This window comes from Gobio gobio (genome assembly GCF_949357685.1).
Source record: "Gobio gobio genome assembly, chromosome: 12".
NCBI lineage: Eukaryota > Metazoa > Chordata > Actinopteri > Cypriniformes > Gobionidae > Gobio > Gobio gobio.
In genome coordinates this window covers 32,367,783-32,385,043 of record NC_137105.1, presented here as the reverse complement: position 1 = coordinate 32,385,043, position 17,261 = coordinate 32,367,783, and the positions used below count along the sequence as shown (strand labels likewise).

The 17,261-nt window shown below is 36.9% G+C and overlaps 1 protein-coding gene across 1 annotated transcript in view; it reads right to left on the bottom strand.

The window, feature by feature from the left end:
* Window positions 1–17,261, bottom strand: part of lpgat1 (lysophosphatidylglycerol acyltransferase 1) — a 52,806-nt gene that overhangs the window by 21,952 nt on the left and 13,593 nt on the right. Inside the window, exons 3-5 of the mRNA XM_079830457.1 lie at window positions 5,037–5,155; window positions 4,862–4,957; window positions 4,267–4,543 (exon numbers count right to left, since the gene is read on the bottom strand). Of these exons, the coding sequence (XP_079686583.1) occupies window positions 4,267–4,543; window positions 4,862–4,957; window positions 5,037–5,155 (492 nt within the window). The remainder of the gene's footprint in view (window positions 1–4,266; window positions 4,544–4,861; window positions 4,958–5,036; window positions 5,156–17,261) is intronic.

Genomic DNA, 17,261 nt, shown 5'->3' with positions numbered 1-17,261 from the left:
CGGAACCGGCCATGATAAAGTTTTAGCTCCTGTACAAGATCAGCATACTCCCCTTCAGACTCTCTGTTCTTTAAGACTGGATGCACCCAAAACTTATTTATTTTCGGTCTTTTAAAAAAATTTAAAGCTCGTCTTCACTGGATGATGAAGTATCCATGTTTGCTCAGCTGTCGGTGCAAATGTTTTGAAATGTTGGAGCTCTGAAACATCACAGACGTCGTAAATTCATGTCGCGGCTGATGTGAATGGTTTTGACGCGCACTATTCGCACACAAAATATTCGCTTTTTCGTTACGCATCAGGGGTCTCATTTATAAAACTTTGCGTATAAACCTTACTAATAGTGTATGTTCGCACAGAAGATAGATTTTGCGTACGCACAAAAAAATTCATATTTATAAAACCATGTGTACGCCAGAACCTGCGCAAAAAAACCTTTATAAATCACAGCCAGCAGAAGATTGTGCGTATTTGCATCTCCACCCCGTCTCCTCCCTGAAATCACCATATATGGAGCTTACAACGCCTAGTTTTACTATGCATAACCTCATACGCATATCATTTGCAAGCACATTACCATCCACGTGATACCATGTTGAACACTGTCAAAGGTACAAGACATAGAAAAATATTAGATACAGACTATAAATAATTTGTGCCTTACACAGTACATTGCTGACAATCATCCAATATCTTTTTTATGTTTTAGAATAAATATATCAAAATATCCATAAAAACAAAATTGTATAAAATACTTCTCAGATATTTTTTTTTTAAAATTTTCTGAGTAATGACTTTATGTAATGTCAGTGCATATCGCCATTAATGAAACTGGAACATTAATGTAAATGTGTATATCAATATGAAAACAGAGTTTTAAATTGTTCTTACTTCATTACTTTTCTCACTCTAGTAAAAGAGCTCGTATGCATTTTTTTAAAAATACATTTTGAATTACGTTTGGATTTTAATAGATGTATATAGCCTAAAACAATAGGCACAAATAACACTGTTGGATTTTAATCTTCATGATAATGTGGATCTAACGTATGAAATGGATTGAAAATTAAATGTCATTAATTCTTATAATCGTTCTTCTCACACTTATTTTCTACAATCCAACTTCAGTTCACGACCTCACCATCTGTGTCGCCAATTCCCTTTTACTGCAGAATGTGCGTACGCACGGCTCAAAGTTTGCTTAAAGGTGCGCACATTCTCCTGTCAAGTTTGTTTTTTATAGATCACAACCTTTGTGTGGGAACTGGTGTACGTACGTTTCCAGCCCCGTTTTGTGCGTATGCACGCTTTATAGAGGAGACCCCTGGTGTGAAACACTTTTTACAACAATCAGTGCAGAATGTCTAAAAAAAAACAAACAAACAAACAAAACAACAAACAACAGTGTGAGTAATATTTATACGTCTATGTGGTTTTTAACCGCGTTTTGAAATCGCCCGTTTCCTACCGTCACAAACATGTAACCAATCCCGTCACAAGCAGGACAGGGCTTTTAAGCAGTTTCTGCAGTTAAGAAGAAAATACTCAGCAATGGTGTTGACTGATGAATTTGCACATGGTTTGCACAGGGCAGGGCACTGACTTCAAAGCATTTCTAAGGATGCTGGTTTTTAGAAGGTAGCTGTCTGACTCTGAGATGGTGAAAGGGAACATGGTTTGTGTCATAAAATAATCCCATGCAAATCGTTCCGTATTCCAAGTTTTCTGAAGGCATAAGTTAGGGTTAGCAGAGAAATAAACCAAAAATGAAATCTATTGTTAAGGGAAAGTCTTCACTCATTGCACTCCGGTTTACATTCATGCGAGTGCGCAACAGTTCACGCCAGCACACACAGGTAAAGCACACAAGCGAATCATTTTGAGCGATCAAGATGAATAAAATCATGACATGAAACATGAAGTGATTACCGGAGGTAGTCTGAGCTGGTGTGACTGAGTGGAGGCGGGGACAAAACTTTAAACATCTAATTAAATATACATTCCATATCAGTGTTGTTATTGTTAACCAAAACTGTAAAAAAATTATAATAATAATTGTGAAATTGAAAGCCAAAACAAAAATTTGCCTAAAACTAACTGAAATAAAATAAGTCTAAGTAAAATTAAAGCTAAATAGAAAAAAAAAAATACTAATAGTGACAAAAGAACATAATTCATATAAAAAAATCATATGAAAACTGAAAATATGAAAAATAAAAGCTTATTGAAAATACAATTAAATACAAAAATAGTATATAAATAATGCTAAAATAACACCGTACTATATAAATGGAGATCAATTTAGAGGCACAACCCCTACAGAAAGTTTAGCATGCTAAAGCATCTTACAAAGCCGATGCTATATAATACAATAATATAGCTAGAAGAAAGCAAAAAAAACTAAAACTAGTCCCCCTTAATAAGCACCAAGTGACCACTCATCTCTTTAAAGATCTGTTCAGTGGTCCAGGTAATATCTTCATACTATACTTACAAACCTCCAGGAGGACTGATTAAAATGAAAAAGAACATTAAAAATGTGCATTCTGTGTAGGCATGTCCTCTGATGTGTTCTGAAAGACTGTGATAGATGTCTCCACATATTTACTGAGACACAATACTAGCAACTATTTATTTTGTTTAACCAGCCTTAAGAATCCAGCATTTCCATAATTTAAGTCCTCCATTAGGCAGAGTGTGTAAGTGTACAGAGGACTGCCTTCCAGACAAAATAATAATAATCTTTATTTTATATAGCGCCTTTAAAAAGTACATCTCAAAGCGCTTTAAAAGCATAAACATATAAACGCACATCATACATGCAACACACACAAAACATTTTAATAAATAAATAAATAAATAATAAAAGCCATACTGAAAAAAAAAATGGAAGAAAGATCCACCCAGCAAGGAAGTTCAAGCATGTACTAGGTGTGGAGGGGAAATATTGACACAGTGTAGTACTACAATACACTTCTGTTTAAACTGAATTCAAACAGTATTTGAAGTTATTGTATTTAAATTGATAGTTATAACCCCCCCCCAAAAAAGTGTTACTAACATGAAAAAAACCCCGTGTTTATTAACACTGTTGTTTCCAAATATCTAAAGCCTAATAAATATTGAAATTGCTTTCAATTATACTGAATGTCTATCATTAATCTTAAAAAAAAAAAAAAAAAAAAAAAAATTGAAATATATATATATATATATATACATTTCATGGAGACATCAGTATCAGTATTAGTATCAGTGACACCGGCCTTCATTCATAAAATGATGCCATTACAACAAATATTTAAAATATACTTTCTTTAAGTTGTTCCTACATTAATTTTGGGATTAACTGTGAAATTACAACAAAATAAAAAACACTGATGTTTTTAATCAATTGACAGCACTAATAAATTAACTTTAAATAAACATTTTATCATAAAAATATGGTACAAATAAAAACAATCCAACATAAAAAAAGAATTAAAAAGCATCCATCACTAATCAAATGTTCTTTATAGCAATGTCATTATAGCAATGTCCATCACATACTGTCTGAGTAGTTACTACATTTGAATTTGAACTTTGCGACTGTTAAAAAAAGAATGCTTTTTATGGGTAGTATGAATGAAATATGGATGTATTACATCCGCCATGCTGTTACTGTCACATGACCTACCAGTTGTGTCACTTTACTGCCATTCATAAATCCTCTCCCGTGGCCTCATGGAGTAGTAAAATGTCCATCGAATGCACACTTCAGAATCTCGGCAGAAGTAGTAGGTCATCAGAGTACTTTTCGCCTACTTTTTTCCCCCCGAATACTATGTATTCAAACACACCACTGTGTTGGCGTACTGTACTGTTTTTCTTAAACTATATAGTAGACAATGTAATAGCAATGGATAAAATGGTGAATGAACAATCATATTAAGCGGCGTTGCCATACTAGCCATTAGAATCTGCTCTAGGGAGTCTTGTTTTGAGTGAAAAATGTCAGGGAACTGGAGAAATTTTTTTTTTAACCAGTTCCACTCAAACTGATGCATTTATATAAATCAATGTCTTGTGTCATTTTAGTCCTAGCAGATACCATAATACAGATATTACTCATTGCAGTTTCAAAAAGGCAAAGGATAAACTGCTATTTGATAAATCATACACGGATCATGGGAAATATAGTGGAAGAGCCATATCTGTTTAAACTTAAAAAATAAATAAAAGTAAATAAATAAATAAATTAAGCCATGGATAAGTGATTTTGTTCCTTACTTTGACCTGGTGGATTTCCTTCTGTTCCCAGGATGCCGTTTTCCTGCTGAGGTCCTAAGGTCTTCAGGATAATCTGTGTGGCACCCAGCCGTGGCAGTGTTACGTGAGTCAAGTATGGCAAGTCATTCTTTTTGGCAAAGGACTGACTTGTCTCTCGTCTCTTTCTTAGGAAGCCGCCCTCAGGAAACAGCACAATCCACTTCCTGTCTCTGCTGTAGTAATACTTGTCTAGATGATCCTTCAGGTAAATTAGCTGCTTTTCTCGATATGCTTTGCCCTGTTGGTAATACACAAGACTTGTCAAGTTTGGACTAAAATTCCCCTTGCACTAACAGCCATTTAATTTGTTAGCCCCGCTACTTCATTAAATGTACAGACAGTAAACTAACACTTTAATTTAACAGTTTTTGCTCTGGTATTGAAATTGGTGAACCACAGAGAACCATAAAACTTTACTGGTATAGGTACAGACTACTGAAAATTGGTACCATGACAACCCTAGAGCTAACCTTAGAAAAATTACAATAATCAAATTTATCCATGTCCATCTATGTTACAAAACATCCATATTTACTTTTAAGAGAACAGGTCTTACCTGCCTGATGAAGAAATCTCCATGAATCAGGGACACAACCCCAAAATTGGTATATTTAAAAACATGGTCCATCAACCACATCATCTTTCGTACAACCTGGATAAGAACATGAAGATTAGTTTTGTTGCCTGTTATCAGAACAGTACTAACCCTTAACCAACAGATGTGTGCTTACCGTGCCCTTGTCCTGCAAGCACATCATTAGGGTGCACACGTCTCCTGTAGCTTGATGGTTGACTATGACCATGGCTTCATCTTCACACATCGGTCTCACATCATCACCCCATTCTGTCACTAAAAAATAAAATAAACACACCGGACATTACACAGGTTGTCAGCAAACCTTGAGTGTTACTGAAAAGGAATATCTAAACAAATATTCATACACAATACACAAATTACCAATCAATAGTTTGGGGTTAGTATGATTTTTTTTTAAAAATGTTTTTAAAAGAAGTCTTTTATAATCACCAATAGAGCTGCACGATTAATCATTACAAGATCGCAACCTCGACTCAAACACCCGCACAATTTAATTCCTAAATGTCAGCGATGCGGCTATGTCTAATAACCTTTGACAAAAATCACACCGGAACATAAAATCTGTTTCTGTGTTACAAATAGTCACATTAAATCGCAAAAGTACTGGGATAAAAGTTTATAGTTCGGATATAAACACTGATGTCTAGTAGGTGGCGGAAGTGACTATTTGTCATTGAATCATTAACTCAAGAGATTTGTTCAGAAACACTGATTCATTCAGTAATGAAACAAGTAAAGTCTTTATGAGTGAGTAATTTTTTTAAAAATAATTAAACATTTTAAATAGACAGCAGCAATTAACATTGTTAGAACCTCTAGTAAATTACATGCAATTTTGTTTTGTTTGTGGAACGAATCGTAACCTATTTAAAAAAAACAAAAAAAAAACTGATTCTCAATTATAAGAGAATTGGCAGCTCTACTCACCAAGGCTGCATTTATTTTATAAAAATACATCAAAAATAATATTGTGAAATATCATTAATATTTAAAATAAATGTGTTTTTAATATTTAAAGATGTAATTTATTCCTGTGGTGGCAAAGCTGCATTTTCAGCAGCCGTTAATTCAGTCTTCAGTCACATAATCCTTCAGAAATAATTTCTCATTGTATATAATCATGTTGCATTTTATCTATGTGCAAATATGTTGATTTTCATATATTCTGATTGATTAATATTAATGAAAACAGTTGTGCTGCTTAATATTTTTGTGGAAACTGTGATACAAAATGCACCTGTGCTGAACATTTTATAATAAAAAGTTAAATAATAAAAGTTATGGACCCACTTTATATTAGGTGGCCTTAACTGCTAAGTACTAACATTTTAATTAATCATTTGATGCAATGTACTTATTGTGTACATACATGTTTTTACATTGTACTTACATTTTTAAAAATACCTGCATGTAATTACATCTGTGATTAATTTCTGTAGTTACATTTAAAATTACACTGTTGACATTTCCCTTACACCTAACCCTACCCTTAAACTTACCCACACCACCACACCTGTCCCTAACTTTACCCGTATCCCACCTCAATATCAGCAAAAGTGTTGTGCAACACAATATGAACACAATAAGTACATTGTACTTATTTTTTGTAAATACATAGTACATAGTAGTTAAGGCAACCTAATATAAAATGGGACCAAAGTTATTACATTAAAGAGTTTACATTTGTGTATATAATCAGTGTCCCATTTGCTGTCAGTCATTTACTTTTTCCTCATGAAACTATATTGACACTTCAGATGCTTGTATCAATATTTTTATTTATTTATTGCTGCATTCATATAAATTCCTATGGTCCAACAAAGAAAAAGGTCAGCTTAAAGAGTGCCTACTCTGAGGTCGATGTTTCTCAGTGCAGTCCAACTGCAATTTGATTATATCATCATGTACTGAATTGTGATTTATGTACAGCTCCGTGTATCATATATCATAAGGTAGCTGCTGATACCCAGTACTTATGTCTCTAATGGCCACACTGCTTGACGTTAAAACAAAAAAATCCACAAAGAAAGTCAAATGTCACATTATAAAGTTAACCTATACACAAGTTATAGAAGACACAAGATGCACTTTGTTACTGTGCAACAGGGCATTAATCTCCCCACCACTATCATTTTGTACTATGCCCTTGACGGCAGGTTTAAACAACCCTAAGAAGAGCAGGAAACCCAAATGATCTCTTTGAGAGGTCATGCTGATTCATGGCACGACTGACAGTCTCTGCTGTTACCAGCAAGTCAAAGATCACAAACAAAGTAAGTCATTACAGCACCTTCATCGTATCAAGCTCAGGGGTTGAGGGCACCTGACACGACAAGTTACGGGGCACCCATGTTTGCAAAAAGATACTACCAGGCCTTCTATCAACAAAGAGTATATGCTTACAAACTTCAGAACAAGCGGGCTGGTACAATTTCAGAGTGGGACATTCTAGAATCCAGATCACAAAATCCTCTGTGAACAGCTCTAAGAATTTATACAAGGAAATTGGATAAAGAGATAAATATTAACAAAACAAGTCACAAAATGCTTTTTCAGGATTCTTTGATGAATAAAAATAAAAAAAGAACATTTATTTAAAATAGAAATCTTTTGTAACAGAAGGCTACATTTGAATTACCTTCATGTTAATGTTACATCTTGAAATTAATATATTTTTTGAAAAGTGTATATTATCTGCAGCAAAACAAAATCATTTAATTTTCAGAGAAACGTCCACTCGGAAGATGAGGGAGGATTTCGAAAACTTGTTGTTATCAACAACCTACGAAGGCCGCTTTCCATTGCTTGCGCGGCTTGCACGCAGGTATTTATCTGCCCCAAGCAGTGTTGCCAAGTCCGCGGTTTTCCCACGGGATGTTTTTCCATGTCCGCAGGTTGAAGCGACCCCAACCAATTATGTGATATTTAGACCCAGGAATGCGAAAATGTAAAAAAACACATATTTTACCCCCTAAATGCCATTTTTCCCGGAGAACAGTGACAGATAGTGAGAGAGAGTGCAGCATCTCATGTTCTTAATTTTCAGAGAAACGTTCACTCGGAAGATGAGGGAGGATTTCGAAAACTTCTTATATCAACAACCTAACGATAAGAAAATCTTGCGATTTTGCCACCCGTCATGTGTACAGATACTTTTCATATACAAGAAGCACGTTCAAACCCGGACACACAAGTAGTTGCCATGGTAACGAACAATAATACCTAACATGCTGACTTATGTGTACTAACTTTTGTTTGAGGAAATCTGTTTATAATAGGCTATTAGGTTTTAACTTATTGGTCCTGCACTTGAACTGCATTTGTATTGGTATTAGGGATGGGCAACAGTGGTCGAGTAATCGAGTACTCGAACGTGACAGCGATCATCGATCATGAGAACGATGATCGCCCTGAAAAAAAAAAAAGCCTCTTTTTTATTGGTTATTGCGTCGTTTTGCGCGGTACCGGAGGTCTGATTGGTTAGCGTTATACAGCCTCCAGACCGCGGCGAAATAAAGTGAAACTGAGGCGTGCACTGCAGTGATGTCTGGAATCACTGTGATCATTGAATGGTTAGTGCAAGATGTGCAGCGCCAATCTGTCATAGCCTACATAGCATTATAATGAGAACACGATGGAAATTAGAATGCTGTAAATGATCTGTGCTTAGTTCCCCGTGTATCAGCTGATCCACAGAGAAACTAGCGAGAACACTCAGACTAGCGCGTGAAGTTCATGTGCGCATTCGCGTCCTTTTCTGCAGATGCACGTTGTAAGATTACTTTTATGTTGTCTATATCTGATTAATCTAATATAAGAAGCGTTTGGTTGAGCTTAATAAGCTAGCAAAGCGCTGCCGTTATACCGGCTGTTGTTCATTCTCTTCAGTTTCAGCTCAAACACATATTTCATGCTCGACATGATGGTTTAGAGACGGTCATATTGTTTTCAGATAGGCTATTTCTTTCTCAGAATCATTGATATTAGTAATGCAGCAGTGCTATGCTGTTATCATATTTTTTTAACAGTAGACCTATAGTTTATTTAAAGTTGTTTTTCGTTATGAGTTCGAAAACGCGCAGTGATGTCTGTAAACGCTTCGATCTTGAATAATAAAATTAAGTGCATGATGTGCAGAGTCAATCTGTCATAGCATTATAATGAGAACAGGATTTTAATAAAATGTTGTTTATGTGCTTTCGTTGTTCGTGTATCAGCGTTGTTAAGGGAAGAGCGCATTCAAAATGTTCCGTTTCAAACCCTTCGCCTGTCAAATCTAGCACTGAAGTTCACGTGCGCATTCACGTCCGTTTTTGTTGATTTATGTCGTTATAGGTTCATAATAATCTTCATATTAATATTGATATAGGGTGCGTTTGGTTGAGTTGATTAACCAGCTAGCTAGCTCTGCAGGGTGGTGTTCTTTCACAGTTTCAGCTCAAAGGCAATGCTCGATATTACTGACTTGGTTATTTGAGACAGTCATTTTATAAAGATGTTTCTTTTTCAAAGACATTTATGCATCATAATCTAGCAGTTATTTTTCTGTTTTATATGTTCATGTTTTCATATACCTGTTTTCATGTCACGTTTGTATTTGTCAACAACCATTTTCATAACAGTTTTCATTATCTCAATGACGGACAAGCCCCGCCCTCGAGTACTCGAGTACTCGTTTTTGAGACCTATCGATGATCGAAATGAGAAATTGACAAAAATGCCCATCCCTAATTGGTATTGACTCAAATACGATTTGAATAAACGTCTATAATGGCTAACGTTGCTTAAGTGAATGCTCAAGTTTAATACAATGACATCCCATCACAGTTTTTGAGTGAACTATCCCTTTAAAACAAAACGGGGTAGGATGTGATGATCCGTTTTGGCTTGGTGTAATTATCTGATATCAGCAAAACAACTTTAATGCAAATCTGCATTTCTGAGAACAAAATGAAACATCCCTGCAGTGTTTTGCATGTAATACGGGAGCTTGGTCATGGAGATGGGGGAAAACTCATGCAAACACAATGCAAAGAGTTTTTCTTTCCTTGTTAACTATGGAATCATCAATAGTGTACAAAAAAAAGACAAGAAAATCTGTATGGAAATAATCAACTGGACAATAGTTTAAATGCATATATTACAGGACGGAGAGAGAACTTCAGTTGTATATTGTGACTGCTGAACTGTTATATATTATCATATCTAAAAGCAATGCATTCTTATCTTACTTCTGTGAGATGTGCTGCTATTTGCGGGTGCCATTCTAAAAATCAGAAAATGTCAAACCACAGTAGTGGTTAGTTTGACTGTAACTTTTATTTGGTTGCTGTACTATTGGTTTCTATTAGGAGTTCCAGCTCAACTCCTGTATCCATCTGTATCAGCTGTCGATTCACTGTATCCATTCCAACTGGTAGATGCGAATCGTGCCGCTGCTCATTTGCATAAAGCTGCTCAAATCTGTCACATCACCAACAGTCAATGTCACTCATGTCACTAGAAATTGGTAACTCTCATTGACAATAAATGACTTTAGGTTGTTTTGTCGCTGCTAATCACTATGTGAATGCCACTTGAAGGAATAGTTCATTCAAAAATTGGACATTCTGTCATTGTTTACTCAACACCGAATACAATTTTGCATTCCACTGCATGGTTTAAACAGGCGCTAGACCAGGGGTTTTCAACTCTGGCCCTTGAGGTTCACTTTCCTGCAGAATTTAGCTCCAACCATGGTCAAACTCACTTGCCTCTAACTACATAGTAAGCCTGAAGACCATAGCTGTGTCCCAATTAAGAGGCTGTAAGCTAGGCCACACTTTCGAAATCTGAGCATTGTTAAATGGGATGTAGGGCTGGGCGATATATCGATATAAAAAAATATATTGATATATATTCAATATATATCTCTTCGAGGGGGGGAGGGGGCAGGCACAGCCACAGAGCCACTCTTCAACAAACATGGAGGAAGCAACTACGTCTGCGGAGCGCGCAGAGGATTCAAAGTATCAGATGGGCCACAACATTACATCACATTATTTGTAGGGAGTGCAATAAACAAGTTACAGCCAGGGGTGGAAGCACTACAAATCTTTTTCACCACCTAAAACAGTGGCACAAACTGCAGTACGAAGAGTCTTTGAAACTGCGCGCTGCAGAAGCCACAGCCACAAGCCATCGACAACCCGAAAAAGCTCCAGCCCCGAAACAAAGCTCACTGCAAACTTCATTTTCCCGCAATGTGCCTTATGAAAAGAAAAGTGTCAAGTGGTGTACTATAACTAAAGCGGTGTCCTATTACATTGCTAAAGATATGGCCCCCGTTGCAACTGTGGAACAAGTCGGATTCCAAAAGCTACTGAAAACTATGGACCCGAGATAGGAGCTTCCCAGTCGCAACTACTTTGCACGAGAAGCACTGCCACAAATGTATTCTGAAATCAGACAGAGCCTTGCTGACCGGCTCGCTAACGTGACCCATTTTGCGTTGACCAGCGATATGTGGTCGAGCAGGACGTGTGAGCCTTACATGAGCGTGACAGTTCACTTCATTCAAGACTGGGAGATGAAAACAGCGTGTCTGTAACAGTAATGCTGCCCTTAAGTTACTAGGGTTTGTCATATTCTTTTGTAATGTTCGTTATTTGCATCTGTGGATTTGTTAGAAAGGAGAATAAAATCTGTTATTGGATTTTAATAAGCCATTTATAGTTGTAAAACTAAAATTTTTTGATATTGTACTTTTCTCATATAAATATATTTATTTCGGAAAAAGATTGGCCTATTTTATTTTATAGGCTATTTTTAAGATTTTTTTTTATTTTATTTAAATGTGCACCTTATGGAGCTTTGATTTCAAAAAAGGTTCTCCTGTCCTATTTTTATACGGTATTTTTTTTTTTTACATTTTATTGTTATTTGAACAGCTGAGCATTTAATTATGAACCAGGTGAAGAAACCTGTTTACTATTTATTAATTTGATTTTGCAACTGTTCACTGAAATGGCCGGTTTCAATAAAACTACTTGTGACGTCATATTTGGCTTTGACTTTGACTGAACATTTGCTCTCACTTTGCGGAAAAAATATCGGGATATATATCGTATATCGATATTCAGCCTAAATATATCGGGATATGGCTTTTTGTCCATATTGCCCAGCCCTAATGGGATGGAAGGGTTTTTCCTACATTGACATTTTTTTGGTGGCCGCCAAAACATTTGTTGTCCCGCCAAAGCCTTTTGATGAGTTATTTTGATTTATGGGGGATGTAGAATGTAGATGACTGCTGCGCTTGTGATAGGGTGTATGTTAACTGAGTGACAGAGAGAACGATCAGAGAGCTCATCCCCCGCACGCACACTCTTTATATTTAGCTTTCTAATATTTCACATATTACGTTAATCAAAATCAAAATCTGTTGACAAATCTATCGTGATGTTCTAACAGACAGGATTCGCACACAACGCGTCTGCTAATGTCCAATTCGCGACCTAATGACTCCTTTGAACCGTATCATTTTAAAGACTGGTTAGAACAACGGATCTGTCCAACACTGAACTAACGAATCAGTTTAATCATTTACTCAGAACTAGGGATGAAACGGTATGGAAATTTAACATCACGATTATAGTGACCCAAATTATCACGGTAATCAATATTATCACGGTTTTGTTCAAATGAGATGAAAGTGTTCAAAAAGAACAGATGCACACACTTAAAAACATTTAAACAAGTTTTATATTTGAAATCAACAAACAAATAAATCAAGCAGCTCTATGCACTTTTTTAAGCTAGATTCTATTCTGTGGGATTTCCTTCCTTATAATGACCGTCATCAATAGCAACGCATGAAGCATAAATAATAATAATTTGTCGTAAATATAATCTCTAATATTATCTCTGTAAATATATTCAAGCAATATTCTCATCAGTGTTCAGCAATGATGCATTTTAATCTAGCATATTTTTGTGTAAGAGCCCAAACAGTATCCTAGTGAAATAATGCATATCCATATTTCCATATGATTTGACAGTTTATTTTATTAAATATCAAAAGGTGTATATCACACCTGACACCTAGATGAACACTTTAAAGTAAGTTTTATAACTGTCATTCCCTTCAAATGCTATTGAAGTCAGAAACGTGTATAACGTTACCAATGTTGTATGTAACTTTAGAGACGGTCCCTAAATTCGCCCGCGTTATGCCAGTCATTTCAGATGCGCTGTGGTTCTGCTGTGTTTGTTTGAAACCATTTTCGCTGCTGAAATAGAACAAAAACAGTCAACCACGGTATGATGAGTGAATCTCCTGCGTACATCGCACGTTTATCTCTGCTTTGAGTGCAGATCTCAGTGAGAGCGGCGCGCGCACTCAACAAAACTCCGGCTAATCTGAACGCCTCTGATTATGAGACGACGTCGCTTTCATAAACTCAATAGAAACACGTGTAAGTGGTTATAATGAGCAACGCGATTATAACAGATGGCTTTTGAGAAGACTATAATAAGTTCAACAGCCAGAGTGGCAATATATGTGCAGCCGAAATAACGTTACACCCGCAAATGGCGGTTGTTAATGTCAAGCCCTGATTATTATCCCTTAAATGTCACCCTAGTCTTGACTGAATTTGTTCGTTCGCTTCACGTTATTATTTCCCAGACGTAACGTTAGTTTTGGTATTGAGGTCAAAGTCCACTTGCCTTGCGTTAGTTTTGAAGTTTTGAAGTGTTCCCTTATTACAGCTACTTTCTTCTGGCATGTTCTGCAGACAGGGTGACCATCTTCGATTATGTTTCCCTCAGGACTTTTGTAAAAGCCAAAATATGACCACACCTCAGATTTGGTCCTTTTAGAAATCTGAACAATCTCCAGAGTGCTGTCACTGCCTTCTGCCATTTCTTCTCATTCAAAAGACAGCTCTGCGCTGCAGCCAGACTGACGCTGACTGGACAAGATTTACCGCGAGTTTTCACAATCGTGATAATCACACGCGGTTTTAATGATAATTAAATTTTATACGATATTACTAACCGTCACTAAATTTTATCGTGGTTTATAGTGAAACCGGTAATCGTTTCATCCCTACTCAGAACACATCTGAAATGAGAACACAAATGTGCTTACCCAATTTAGCAAGAGTGGATACTAGTAAGAATTAGTTTTAATTATCCACAGTCTTTCAGCTTATTTATTTTGACAATGTGTAGTAAAATAAATAGCCTAAAATCCTTTAGTTTAGACTGGAGTGAGGTGTCCAGTCGTCATAGGCACACAATTAATCCCGGGAAACAAATCTGTAGGCCGCATTCGAAGAAGCCTTCGTTCGCATTGACCGTTTGCAAAGACCCACCTCTTTTAGTTACTGTTTCTATGTCCGATTAGCCATGGCGCTCTCACATCACACGTTTTCACACAGTGAAAAATACATTGCGGAGCAAAACGGACACTGACAACGCGCTGACAGACAGGACAGAGCAGGTTACTTTTGATATAACAGTCTCAACTTTCAAATTTTGTCTTAAGTAATTTAAACAAATATCATTTTGTGGTTCTTTGATGTCGTGAGTGACAGATCGCTGTAGCACCTAAAGCTGCTCGTGAACCGATCATCTCTTCCTTTTAGTTAATTTATAGCATCAAATAAACATGAACATTAGAAGGAATGTTGTTTCAACAGCGGAAAGACATCAGTACACAATTATTTAAATTCAAGTTCAACAACATTAATCTACTAACTCTCCTGACTACTTTGTCGAACAAAATGGCGGATTCGGCAGATGGCGGACTATGATTGGTTAGATCGCATGTCAATCAAACTTCTGGCGGGACAGCCTTCGCTGGGTCGCTGACACATTCGGCCTTCAAATGCTACCTTTGAAGGATGCAGCCTCTGAATTGGAACACAGCTCTTCATTAGCTTGTTAAGGTGTGATTGATTAGGGTTTGGAGCTAAACTCTTCAGGAAAGTGGACCTTGAGGGCCAGAGTTGAGAGGCCCTGTGCTAGACAGACACGTTAGACTGCTGTGCTCATGTCTTTTGCATAATCTCCCGCATAGCAAGGCATTCTAAAAAAGTGGTGCTCCAGTTAAAAATTCAGCTTTAAAAAAAAAACCTGTATTCTATTTTTTGTGGAACACAAACGGAGAACTAGATCATCAAGTCAGTTAGTCGAACTTGAGAACCAGATCACTGAATTAATCATTAGTCCGATCCAGTTCTTGAACCAGTTGACTGGGCCCATGATTCAAACTGAATCAGTGGAACTCATTAACTGACAACACTGAGTTAACAGCTCACTGCAGAGAAAGATTTTCAGTGAATAATGTCTTATATTTTGGTCAGTTCCTCATACATTTGAAAAGATCAAACAGATCTGTTCTTTGTGCTCTCAAGCAGGAAGATGACACACAGATTTGACCTCTGCCACACATAGTTATCTTCACCTGCATCATCAGGTCAGCCTCTTATCAGTGTGTGGAGGCAGCTTGTGTAAAATTCTAACCAGGTGAGAAATTACGACAAACGACTTTGACCTTGACTGACAAATACAATCATGTATACCATTTATTGTCAATACTTCAAAAGTCAAAAGACCATAATTTTCTGTTTTTCCTTATAGGGTTTAAAGGGTCATGAAACCCCGTTTCAGCAGCAGTCAGTTCTCACCACAGTTGGTATAGCATGAAAAATGCTATAAAAGTGGGCCTTGTTCAGCAGCAGAGTGGAGGGAGACGAGGGGAGACTGACAGCACATCAACGGCTTCCGATTCAGACAATTTTATTTCGCTCTCATTAAAAGCATCAAAGCTTCCCACAAATGCATGCTGCAAATGAACATTAGGTTACACGCAACACAATATACTAGAGCTGCAACTAACGATTATTTTTTCTGTCGACTAATCTAACGATTTTTTTTCCATTAGTCGACTAATCTAACGATTATTTTTCCGGATTAATCTTATGATTCTTTTTTTTACTGATTATTATATTTCAAAGAGGGTAGTGAATTTGTATATTATTTTAACATGAAATCAATGAATGATGACAATATTAATTGTATTTCAGGAAGGGTAGTGTACATAGTATGCCATTTTATAATGAAATATATGAATATATGAACACAAGAAGCTTTTTAAACATAATATATAATGATACTATTCATCATAAATGTATACACAGTAGGCCTAATTAGGAAAAGTTGTTTACTATAGTAGTTGAGTATGATTTACTTATTGATTTGTGTCAATAGTAAACGAAAATGCACTTGTATTTATCTGCAAAAGGTTCACATACTGGAGCTTTCAGCATAGTTTTAATATAGTATAACTAGTCGTCTATTTTGAAGATATACATGTGCATAAACAACGACTAAAGCTGCCAGAAGTTTTTGCCCAAACTTCAAAGACACATTTAAATGATTAAAGCTAGAGGCATATCTTAACTTTAATGTTACTTTAATAATGTAAACTACCTAATATACAGCATGTTATTATGCATATGTGTTTGGGACAGAGGGGAACCAGGTCGCATTAACAGCAGATATATGCAGCCCATAATAAATAAAAGCACGAGACGTACTGGGGTCGGAGAAGAACCCCGGAAAATGTGACCGTCTGTTGCAATACACGTGCCACGGTTCAGCTGCGCGAGAGAACCATGGAGAGAACACTGGCAGCAGGGTTGCCAGGTTTTCACAACAAAACCCACCCATTCATTACTCAAAACTAGCCCAAAACAAGCCCAATCGCGTTTCGGGGAGGTTCTCTGGTAAACATCGCGTTCGGGGGGTTAAATATGTGTGGTTTTTTTGCAGGGCTGCCTGCTAAAGTTCTCATTCCCGGGGATAAATATCACATAGTTGGGATTGCTTCAACCCGCGGACATGAGACACAGCCCGCGGCAACAGTGTAGAAGTTGCCCAATTCCGCGGAAAAAAACGGGACTTGGCAACACTGACTGACAGTGTGAAAGCTCTCGCTCTCCACGCGCACAGCTCCTGCTCTGCCACCGCGCGCAGTGTGAAACCGGCGTTACAGAGCGAACAAAGCACAGTTTTATTCGGCTTCTGTTTAAAGTACTCCCACACTTTTGAATGTCCTGGTCTGGCTTTATATGATAAATGATCATTTTCACTATGCCCGGGAGCAGAAGCTGCCATTATTCTAGATCTTCTGTTCCATTCTAGAACGTAAATAATGTGCCGCCGATACGTCCGTGATAATTAATGCCATATGGCTCAGCTTGTCAGTGAACTACGGCTCTGTGTAGTAAATGCCGCTCCATCTGAAAGCAGGTGATGGCGATTTAGTACTAATCAAGGAACCAGTTTTACTGACGAGATGCGCTTA